General features: G+C 43.4%; 1 protein-coding gene across 2 annotated transcripts in view; it reads right to left on the bottom strand.

The window, feature by feature from the left end:
- The window catches only part of LOC147465337 (phosphoesterase), a 53,542-nt gene extending 43,844 nt beyond the window's left edge, over nucleotides 1–9,698 (bottom strand). The window contains exons 1-7 of one of the 2 annotated variants that reach the window (XM_086519461.1): nucleotides 9,559–9,698; nucleotides 9,249–9,471; nucleotides 4,303–4,387; nucleotides 4,139–4,234; nucleotides 3,993–4,064; nucleotides 3,577–3,630; nucleotides 3,414–3,490 (exon numbers count right to left, since the gene is read on the bottom strand). In XM_086519461.1, coding sequence (XP_086375587.1) covers nucleotides 3,414–3,490; nucleotides 3,577–3,630; nucleotides 3,993–4,064; nucleotides 4,139–4,234; nucleotides 4,303–4,387; nucleotides 9,249–9,385 — 521 coding nt within the window. In that variant the 5' untranslated portion in view covers nucleotides 9,386–9,471; nucleotides 9,559–9,698. The other variant, XM_086519453.1, reaches the window with a different exon arrangement.
- Between the last annotated feature and the right edge of the window lie 2,331 nt (nucleotides 9,699–12,029).

Raw genomic sequence — 12,029 nt, 5'->3', positions numbered from 1 at the left:
ATCACATATAAGCAGTCTCGGATTGCTCTTCGGCGTATAGTACGTCGCAACAAAAGGACATTTTTAGCCAAACTAGAGAGGATTTATATCAGCTCTTCTTGAGTCAAGACTCACATGAGGCATGGCACTTATTTCAAGAGCACTCACCGCCTCCGACGATTACTTCTCCTGAGATCTGGGGTCAATATGTAACATCATTATATATGGTATCTGGACAGCCTCCATTACCAGATCCGCTAGAGCCATGCCCTGCTGCTAGTACTTTCTTTACTACGGAAATGGTGGAAAAAGCCATTGATAAGATGAAGACAAGAAGAGCATATGATCATGAAGGTTTAGTAGCAGAACATCTAATCCATGCCAGGGATCTACTTTCAGAAGTCCTTGCTCGGCTGTTTAATCGGGTCATGTGTGAAGGATTACCTGAATCTTGGAAATTATCTACTATCGTACCTATTTTCAAGTCACGGGATCCTATGATACCTGGGAACTACCGCACCATTATGGTAGGTCACACTTTGACCCGACTCTACGCATCCATTCTTGAACAAAAATTGAGTAGATGGGCAGAGAATGAGGGCATAAGAGCAACAGGACAAGCTGGATTCAGAAGGGGTTATTCCACTTTAGATCATATTCTTACGCTCAGAGCCATTATTGAGGAAGGAAGAGCAAACGGGAGAAGGATTTATTGTTGCTTTGTGGATTTTCGGAAAGCTTTTGATACAGTACCAAGGGCCAGATTGATGCGCAGGATGCAAGAGTTAGGGGTCCCCAAAGAGATTATTTGGGGGATCATGGCCTTATACAGGTCAGTAACTGGTTATGTACGTACTCTAGAAGGGGATTCCAACATTGTTCATTCCACCGTTGGAGTAAAGCAGGGATGCCCATTGTCCCCTACTTTATTTGGTATGTACATAGATGAGGTATCAGATTACATTGATAGAGAGGGTGACAGAGGGGCTCAACTTGCAGGGTCATGGATCCCTTTGTTGTTGTATGCAGATGATATTGTATTGATAGCAGAATCACCAGATGGAATGCAGAGGCAGCTAGATGCATTACATAAATTCGCAGAGGACAGTGGCCTGTCGGTAAACTTGGGTAAAACCAAAGTTATAGTGTTTAACACCACACCGCAGTGGGTCAGGAGATCGGCACCTACATTTGCATATGGCCAGGATACAGTAGAGTACACAGATGCATACACATACCTTGGGGTGGTATTTGCAGGACCGAAGTTTACTCTTAAGAAAGCAACGGATGCTAGATTATCCAGAGCCTCTGCGGCCTTGGGAGGGTTGGGGAGGATGTGTTCACAAGTACAGTTTCAAGAACCACGAACAAAACTTTGGCTCTTTGATACTGTGGTGGCTTCGGCTATGCTTTATGGGGTCCAGATTTGGGGACCACCTGTGGATCAGGATAATTGGAAGTCAATGGAGAGACCTTCGGTATCTATGATTTCCCGCATGATTAGAGCCAAGGCCTCCGTACCACACGCGATTACCCGAGCGGAACTAGCGGCCCCTCCGATAGAAATTGAAGCTCTTACCCGATCAATGTCCTTCATAAATGGTTTGTGGGATACAAATAATTGCCGATATACTAGACTGGCCCTCGAATCCTCTCAACAATTAGCAATGAAAGGGGATACATCATGCTGGTATGCGCAACTGTCCTCGTGGTTTCGGAGACACAGGTTCAGTATGGAAGGATTACCCCCCTTCCAATACTCTCTTGAGGCCCCATCACTGGCAACTACACGAACGGAGATTAATAAAATCATCCGACAGGATCTTATACAGTTGGATACTAAGAGGACATGGGTAGACCCTACACAAGAATTGGGCACGAAGATGGCCGACTACAAAGAAAACTTCCTACAACTATCTGAAGATGGATTTGTGATTCGCCCGAGTTACATGGATACCCACCTGTCTCATGGTTTGAGATGTGCTATTGGTCAGATTCGTACATCCTCACACCAGTTGGAAATTGAATCTGGCAGATTTAGGGGAATCCCACCTGAGAGCAGAATTTGCAAGTTATGCGGAATGGAGCCGGAGACAGAATTACATTATATATGCCACTGCACAGTATACTATGAGATACGGGGGCGTTTTCATTGCCTCTTTAAAGAAGGCTTTGGACCTCTAGATACAATCATGCAATACCAAGATCAAAGATGCTTAGGCTTGTACCTACTGGAACTACATCGGCACAGGGATAATCTAATGAGAAGACAAAGAGCACTACAGCCTCAGAGGCCGATCACAGATTTCTTCGGATCGAGAGAAGCATGAGTGGAAGGAGAAGCAAGAGGCCAACAGCCAGCACAAAGGAGTACCCACAGTCATACCAAAGGCACGCTAATTGACAGAGCGACTGAGCTTAGGAAATCGAGACGACCACGACCGAGATGCAGAAGCACACTTCACTGGAGGAGACTACAACAAAGGATTAGAAGCATTCTAGCCAGACACCTAGAATGCTCCTAAGAAGTTTATTTAATACTTTGTATTTAGTTTTTCACACTTTCACACTTTTCACACTTAGTACTTTAGTACTAAGGTACCCAGACATTGTAACAGATTCACCACTTTTGTATCAGTTTGGTCTCATAGGTCATTCTGGCCTTTTGAAGACGTTAATATAACATTTCATATCTCTCTCTCTCTCTCTCTCTCTCTCTCTCTCTCTCTCTCTCTCTCTCTCTCTCTCTCTCTCTCTCTCTCTCTCTCTCTCTCTCTCTCTCTCTCTCTCTCTCTCTCTCATATGTTTCTCGACAGTTGCACATTGACACTCCGGTAGGAAGAGAACCAAAGACAGGCAGTAGCAAGGAGTACCATGTGTATAGGAGACCTCAAAACAGTCATGGAGTTGTGCCTAAAGTAGAGCCCTATACTGCAGCCTGAGCCAAAGCCCCAACTACTCATATGCCTGAGTTAGAACTAGATAAGGAACAACGCTGTCATCCCAAATGTCCTTGCAAGCGAAAGGAAGCCTGAAAGATCAAAGACAACCACTACAAAGAGAGATCTAGTCCAAATATTTACCAAGAAAATAACGGTGAAATTTAAACAGGAAGGAAGGATGACCAAATATCTTCTTAAGAATTGTCCAACTTCACACATATGTATATAAATACTTATGCTTCATTTTGAGACAAATTTGTGATACTCTTCATGACCTCTATGGCATTGCCCATAAGCAAATCAAGAATTTAATCGACTGCTTCTCACATTCTTTTGGATGGCCCTATGATGAGCTAATGCATGGAACTCAACAAGTGTTACAGAAGCTTCGCTTTTACCCAAGAGAGACACCATACTAGAGGAAACAATTACAAGTTATATAATTGGAAAATATGCAGGTCTATGATGAGTTTATTTAATAAAGAGATTTACCTTTGAACGGACGTCTTCACAAGGCATCCATCAAAGTCAAAACCAGCAATTTTATCTTTAGCAAGAGTATCATCTGTCTGTAATTGTCTCATTCAAATAACCAAAAAAATTTGGCTCAAGTAATTTAGTTGATTAGATATCGTTTTTAGCGCTTGTGAGATACCTCATTGATTATTACAGTTGAAAATGCTTTCCATCCTTCAGGCAACTCCGCATCCTGAAAAGTTTGCATCCACAATGAGAGAATAATCCTTAGCATTGAATGCCGCAAAAAAGAGCTGAAGATGATTGTGACACACCGGCCTTATTGGCAACTTTGCACTGAAAGTAACTTGAGCCACAGGTAACAAGATAACGAAAGAAAATGAAGTTCAGAAAAGCCACGTGACATTTTAGGATCAAATGAGATGAAAGCAAGAGCAAACAGTGAAATGAGAAGGAAGCAACTAAATGATAACAATTTTTGCAGCCACTTACAAGCAAAAACATCTTAAGAATGCCACAATCCTCTTAAGAAATAACCATCATATCATATTTTGCTTGTACATATTTATCATTTACTTGACTGGCCTTTCAAACCTTGTATTTCCTTGTTAGATGTGACGGACTAAAGTTGATAACGAAAGTAGGCGCCTCATCAGAAATCCCTGCCTAAAGAGATTATCCAATTAAATGTGAATGAGCAATTGCTTGAGATTCTTCAGACAGTAAAACTTTATCCTTACCCCGTCTTTTTCTGTTTTAAGCCTTTTTGGCGCCATTTCTGTAGGTGTATTCTCTAAGTCAGCTGCTAGTTTTTTCAAATCTTCTTGATCAGCTGTCTAACCACAATAGTAGTGAATAAGACTATAGTAGTGTCACGTCATTGCATAAAATAATGTAAAATTACCTTGAGAGACTTGAAACCAGTTATCATGTCTAAAGTGGTTATGTCCCCTTTGAAATGTTCCTTTATGAAACAAAGTGGGTGGTGCCTGAGAAAAAACCATTTCAAAAACATTGAGCTTACTATTAAAATTTTAAAAGGATAGAATGTAGAACCTCATGTGGAGCTATGAGCACAGTAATGAAATCTACTCCATTGAATATCTTTTGATGTGCAACATTTGTACCATCTTAACTTTTTTTTTTTGGCAAGAAAAATAGTTGTAATTTGTGTACAAAAGAGACCTCTGGAAATACTCAAAAGGCCTTTCACCCAGAGGATGTACAAAACAGAGAGAACAAAATGAGGCTATGTATACATCAAGGTGGCCCGTGTGGGGAATGCAAAACGAACCATTGCGGAGGTGCATAATGCCATGTGATGTGACCATGGTCCATCTGAAAAGAACTGAAGATCTCGCCATGTCTGAAGGAAGGAGTATCTACGCTTCTCCGTTGCCCTAGAGGAGCCTGCTAAACTATCCCACAGGCTGCGAAGAGTATGTAGCAGCTCAGCCCAAATAGTTGTCAAATTGGTGGATGTAGGAGAAGACTGTGAACCCAAAATGTGAGCATAAAGAGCCTTCTAGTCCAACGAGTGATGCTGCAAATAGTAAAAACTCCATCTCGCTGGCAGTGGTCAAACTCATGACCTGTATCTAGAATCATATGTATACAGCAAGTACCCAGTCTATATCCCAATGAAGTAAGCATGAATCTATCGGTGAGCCCTGAAAAAAGGCAAGTCAGATCGTGACCAGTAACTACAGCCCAAGTGCCACAACAAATCCTACGTCCGCAATCATCCACATGAAATAACATATCTTGCAGCTTCTTAACTCACTTGTGAAGCCCATGCTATCTAAAATTGCCTCAAATTCGTTAGAAAACATACTCAGTTTAAACACCTTACCATGCCTTTTCCTCAATAGTCCTACATGGACCCAAAACTTGTTGTAAGTTCATTGCTCTCTCGTAAACTAAATAGTGCTAAGAAAAATTATTAAGTCTATGATAAAGAACTTCTCTCTCATTCATGCATTAAAGCATTGAAAGCACTTTATTTATGGGTGTGAGTTTGTGATTCACACAAATCATCAAGCACTTGAACGGCTTCAATCTATATATACCTAGATGAATCCAGGATAAGCCCAGATTCACCCATAAAGGAAAGTGCAAGGTATAGACCCATGGTAGTCACCCACAAGACAATATAACCATCAGCTCCATCATGCGTAGTATTGACTAAATACCACGACATCCCCACTAACGTCGTCAGTGCCCAATAGTGGGTGTAGAACTAGCTACTAACATATGCTCCCAAACACAACACCACACACACACACACGAGCATACATCAACACAAAGTTCAACGTACTGAGTTTCTGTCATGACTCCGGAGATCAAGGGCAGACTCAGCCATAATGAAGCCTAGCACTAAAAGAAGCATTAAATCAGAAAAATTAGCACAAAAATGAGGTAGTTGATAGGGCATACGCACCACAAAAGATAGAAAGAATTAGCACAATATCAACTGGTCGTAACTCGGACGAAAACTTCACAATGTGAAGTCTGCATGTCCGCTATACGACTAAAAAATATACCTAGATGAATCCAGGATAAGCCCAGATTCACCCATAAAGGAAAGTGCAAGGTATAGACCCATGGTAGTCACCCACAAGACAATATAACCATAAGCTCCATCATGCATAGTATTGACTAAATACCACGACATCCCCACTAACGTCGTCAGTGCCCAATAGTGGGTGTAGAACTAGCTACTAACATATGCTCCCAAACACAACACCACACACACACACACGAGCATACATCAACACAAAGTTCAACGTACTGAGTTTCTGTCATGACTCCGGAGATCAAGGGCAGACTCAGCCATAATGAAGCCTAGCACTAAAAGAAGCATTAAATCGGAAAAATTACCACAAAAATGAGGTAGTTGATAGGGCATACGCACCACAAAAGATAGAAAGAATTAGCACAATATCAATTGGTCGTAACTCGGACGAAAACTTCACAATGTGAAGTCTGCATGTCCGCTATACGACTAAAAAATATACCTAGATGAATCCAGGATAAGCCCAGATTCACCCATAAAGGAAAGTGCAAGGTATAGACCCATGGTAGTCACCCACAAGACAATATAACCATCAGCTCCATCATGCATGGTATTGACTAAATACCACGACATCTATGCCTAGTGACTCAATCTATGCCTAGTGCACATTGTAGTGAATTTTTTGAGCAGTTTGGTGTATGACTAAGTATGTGCCTAGCAGCAGCTTATCGTGTTACATATGCACTGAGTAGGAAAGGCCAGATTCTCTTTGTTGAGTGTCATTATTTTCTCTCTATTCAAGGTGTTAGTTTTGATGATCTTAACAATAATTATATGGGTTCATAATTTGAAAAGCATTGGTTGCAAGCACTAAACGCACAAGGTCCGTGCAATTATGTAATTCATGATAAGTGGCGTTTTTTTAGGAACCGTTTGTGTGTCTTACCTTCTTATAGAGCACCAATTTTGAATGACACATATGATGTATTAACAGGTGTGCATACAAGTGTAAATGCTAAGTTAGAAAAGATTGAACAATTCTTGTATTGGCCAAAGATGCGTAAGGATGTGTATAATTACGTGACAAAACTTTGGCTAGCGGAGCCCTTGTGGTGAATCAGGTACTTCTGGCAACGGCTTACTACACTACACCTTGCATGACGCTTCAGTCTGAGTCATGGCACGTTTGTGCCGCCTAGTGTGCAACTTTCTGTGGAGTGGTTCAGATGGGTCTATTGATACACAACCACAAGTTCATTGGGACACAGTTATCTTGCCTAGAGAGGAGGGAGACTTGGGGACTATTGATCCAGAGATGCAAAGCAAGGCATTGCTATAGTACACGAATTGTTTCCTAGGACTGAGCCTTGGAAACAATTTTAATACTATGCTTTATCACGTGCCTCTCCTTGTTTTAGGCCCATGGACACAGTTGGCGCTTGGCGTTCGACCATCCGTTCCATTTTTACAGATGCACCTTGGAGACGTCACATTTGTCACCATTTATGTGCTGCTTGTTGAGAATTTGGATGGCTTTGTGTCCTACTTTGATTCGACACACACCGTGTTGATTGGAGGAGGTAGAGAGGCAGCCACTAGTTTGGTACATATATGTCATAGATTCAGAGGGCCGTCAACTAGGCAAGAGCACACACATTGATTGGGCTAGATGGGATGATGGTCGGACAACATTTTTACGGTAGTGGCAGGATGCTCCATTAGTTGGTGCAGAGGTCGTTGATGTTATTTATGGGATCCATCATCCGCAAAGGGGTTGCTGCTCAAATGAGAGAGATTGATGAGGCTATTCCTATTGAGTGGCATGGCGACATTGGGAGAGACTATTTTACCTGCTCATCAGGGTTGGTGGGCCTTTTTTGGCCCTCGCTCTAGAGACCCGATTGTTGAGCAGCACAGGACACAGATGTTTGGCGTTGCAAATACCAGCCATCGTGGCTATCACATCAGATTGGTTTCTCAAGGTGATGTAGCTCTTGATCAGCAGTTGGATACTCATTGGCAGCCTACTCGAGTGGTGAGCTCGTTGGGGAGGTGCTCTTGTGTTCACTATAGAGGAGGCACCTCTTTGGAGGTTATGGATACGGCAAGGAAGGCCACTGGTTGAGTTGGACTTGGATCTTGGTGAGTGGCAATGGCCTTCTTCAGAGGTTGATGGGCCACTCTTTCATTTACATTGTATCTCTTGGGAGGATGATTATCTTGAGGACACGACACCCGCCTCACCGTCCACTCCAATCGGAGGTAGGGCGAGATCAGCGAGCACATTTCTCCAGCTTTTCAACGACGGTTTTGGTCTTGCATCGGATCAGCCGCACGATATGCTACTTCATGTGGACAATTGCGTACGCAGGATTGCCTGTTGGCACTTGGGCTATGATTATTGGTCATGATCCGACTTGCGATATATGTACTTCGCAGCTTGACTCTTTGAGGTAGTGTTTTTGGGCTTATCCATATGCTCAGGCCATGTGGACACCGGTTTGTTCTTTGCTGGTAAAAGTGGACATTCACGGAGGGTTTGTGACATGGGAGGCAGTTGCATTTTGCAATTTCTAGAATCACACACCTTTTTCCAGGGCACTCCGGTAGATCCGGTTTTCATGCTTACTTCACTCTACAAAATGATTCTAGATACAAGTCAACAGTTGGACCTCTCCCAGGGGGATGGAGTTTTCACGACAATCTACAGCATCACTCTCTAGACCATGCAGAAGGCTCGTTGTGCTCACATTCTAGGCTGATGATCTTCCCCTACAGCCACCATTTTGACAGATATTTAGATTGAGCTGCTACATATGCTTTGCAATCAGTGGGACACTTCAACTGGAAGATGGTCACATCACATGGCATTACATCCCCATCTCATACATCCTCTAGGTGATAGACCTTTGAGCATCTCCAGAGGTCTTTTTGTACACACTCTATTGCCACTTTTTGCGCCGCCCCCCCCCCCAAAAAAACAAAAAAAGTTGAAGAGAGAGATTGCACAACACTAGGGACTAGAAGATGGGATGATCACTGATTGAAACAAAGTTCTTCTATTCAGGGTACACATTTGCAAGAAAAATAGCCAGGAAAGGTGTTCCATTCATCTTTGTTGTCTAATCCAATGTCACAAAATCCTTCAACGGTCTCACAAACTAGTACTTTGGCACACTCTAATCATTTAGATAAAAAGGGTGGCAGTGCAGTCTCTACAACGACATCCAAAGGGCATTAGAGTTCTCACGTGCAGCCAGAAAGCTGATCAGTGATACTTGCTTCTCCCCAATGAAGAACAAGACAGACAAACAAACAGAGGTAAATGATGATACCAGCGTGTGAGGTCAAACCCAGCTTCTGCTTTGGTAATGGAGCCCAGGCGAACAGAACCCTTGGCCATGCTGGCACCGCACACCTTACACGCTGCTCTGGCGGATTTTGCATACTCCACTACCAGCTTCTGGGACATGATGATGCTGAATCTGCTTCCACTTTCTTTTCTGGTTCCAATGTTACAGCCCACGAGCGACTTCCAAAGACTCGAGAAGACGTCAGCTGCGGAGAGAAAAGTCACAGATATACTTAGGCTATCTCTCATGAAAACGATGGAGCCAGGAAAGGATATGTATTTCTGCTTCTTACGTGCACATCGACTGCGGCCCGCGAGGTGAAAAAATGAAAACGTGATTCAAAAATTGCGCCGAAGGTCTCGTTAGATTTTTGAAGAGCAATATTACTTTCCATCAGAAAATTAACCTTGGTTTAGAAGGTTTCACAAGTAGCCTATCTTCTCCAGCTAAATTGCATCACGAAAAGAGTAGTGCAAGCCACAACTTAAATCGGAACAACGTGACTCCTGATTCAGCCCCCACTCTTCTAGAAGGGTGTTAGGCGATGATACATACCCATCCGCTTTTGGAAAGCAGGCATGCATTTACACACCAAGTGATAAGTTTGAGGTTTTAAATTTTGGTAGCTTGTGAACTCTCAGTCAAAGCCCCCATCTTACTCGTTACGCATACTAATTTAAATGTTGGGGTCAATCGGTCAACCTCCACTCATCCATGGACATGCAAACTAGATGCCCAAAGTCTTGGGCATTTAGTTTTTTCACCCGTCCAATGTTCTTAGATCGTGGCACATCCGCATTGGCACTCACTGCTACTGCTCAAGAATGAGCTACCTATGTGCATACAATGTCACAAATTTTCACTTTTGGTCCACTTAAATTGACTTTCTCTCACTAGAATTGGCCATTGTAGAGAGGGAAAGTAAAAAATAGTGAAGGGGCTGAACGATACAAATATGGCAAAGAAGCCACTTAGAGGTACTTGAAAGACAATACTACCTCCAAAAGTGCCTAGAAGATTCATTCTTGTGTGGTCATATAGAGCTCATGCTTAGGACAAACATCTTCTAAATTTTCAAGTTTAAGAGCATGTAACCCGGCTAGAGCATGGAAACAAGGCACTTTCCTACTTCCTCTCAACCTCTACTCTCAATCTCTCTCACACACACAATCTACTTGATGATCTTCTTATCCACAAGCACATGCACACACATGGAATGGAAAAGAGTGCAAAGGATAGCCAAGGCAAGAATGTTAGGCCAAGGGCCACCCTGGAGGTCAAGGATTGGTGGGCCAAGGGCCGACTGCCAATGGAGACAGGATCCTAGGGGCAAGGCCTATAAAGGGAGGTTGGGCGGGGGATCAAGGCAAGGCAGTCCCAAGGCCTCACACTGGTATCAGAGCAGTTCTATTTTGGGAAAGGGGGGTGTGGAGCCACCCACTTTTGCATGCTCATGCACTGGGGAAGCAAGGTCGTGTGCAGTAATCCTTTACATGTAGCAGAGAAAGAAAACGGACAGGGCCACATGCAATGACCCTAGGTCGGGGGGGAGTGAAAAGATCGATTGTTGCCATATCACGTGCAGGCGGGCTTGATCAAAGCACGAGGCCGGGAGGAGAAAATCTCGACACACAAGCTTGGCTTGGTTTGCAACAGAGCGTCATATCTCCCACTCTCTCGTCCTCGGCGGCTCTGTTGCGCCATCCCCAGACCTTGAAGCTTGTTTTTTCACACCAAGCGCACAAAGGCTTTTGGACTTAGGGCAAGGACCTTTGAAATTTAGGGCAGGTGCCCACGGACACAATCTCCCCTTTGTCTCACGGGGTTGCAGAAAAGCTTCAAGCCGCATACCGGCAAACCTTGGCAACAGCAACCCCTCCGCAAGCCGCCAATTTGAAAATATTACGGATACAATCGCAGTGCAAAAATTTCAAAGCTTACGCTCTTAAAATTTAAAAGCAATGTCCTCTAACTTTTTGGAACCAAGTTGAAGGGGAAGCTCGACGGAGCGAAATCCTGAAAAAAAAATCCGGGTTTAGCAGTCGACATCGACACGGTCTTTTCCAGCAAGCCTCTTCAAATCGAAAAAGGTAGCAAATTGGACGGTTGCGAGCGTAATTAGCACGGCTAATTATATGCGTCTGCGGTGCATGCTACAGCTACGAGCTTGTTTGGAATCAAGGTATTCTTCTTTCTTTACTAGCATTACATAGTGTCGCCATGGATTCAAATATCAATATGACTTTTGATTTCGAGCATCATACACCCGATCCTCCCAATGATAGTCGGATACTCTCACGAAGGGTACCTGCCGTGAAGCTACGGGAGGAGATGACGCGTACGAAGTGCTTGATATTCAAGAATTTTGAGCACTTCAAGCACGTATGTTGGTGATGGAAAAGAATTTTGCATCACTAAATGAAAATGTTAGTAACATCAAGCCAAGGGCCTTGTTGACACAGTTTAATGGTACAGTTTATGCAACAGCAAGCCAAGGGCCCTGTTGACACACACATGCATGAGCACGTTGTTGGGCTAGGGGCAGGGTCCTCTTGGTCACGCACAAGGTCCCCCTCCAGATTCTCTTCACTCTCTCACCCCAAAGGAGGTGGATGATGGATGATTTGTTAAAAAACACAAAGCCACCACCTTTTAAGAGAGAAGTGCGAGCACAATAAGGATGTAGTGAACATCTTTTTCAGCAAGTGAGAAGGGATTCGCGACTTACGGCGTACTCCGGATGCAATCAAGGCACTACAAACA

This window comes from Adiantum capillus-veneris, chromosome 1, assembly GCF_014529385.1.
Source record: "Adiantum capillus-veneris isolate H3 chromosome 1, ASM1452938v2, whole genome shotgun sequence".
Classification (NCBI taxonomy): Eukaryota; Viridiplantae; Streptophyta; class Polypodiopsida; order Polypodiales; family Pteridaceae; genus Adiantum; species Adiantum capillus-veneris.
The sequence above is the reverse complement of the archived record's forward strand: the minus strand, read 5'-3'. Positions and strand labels throughout refer to the sequence as shown.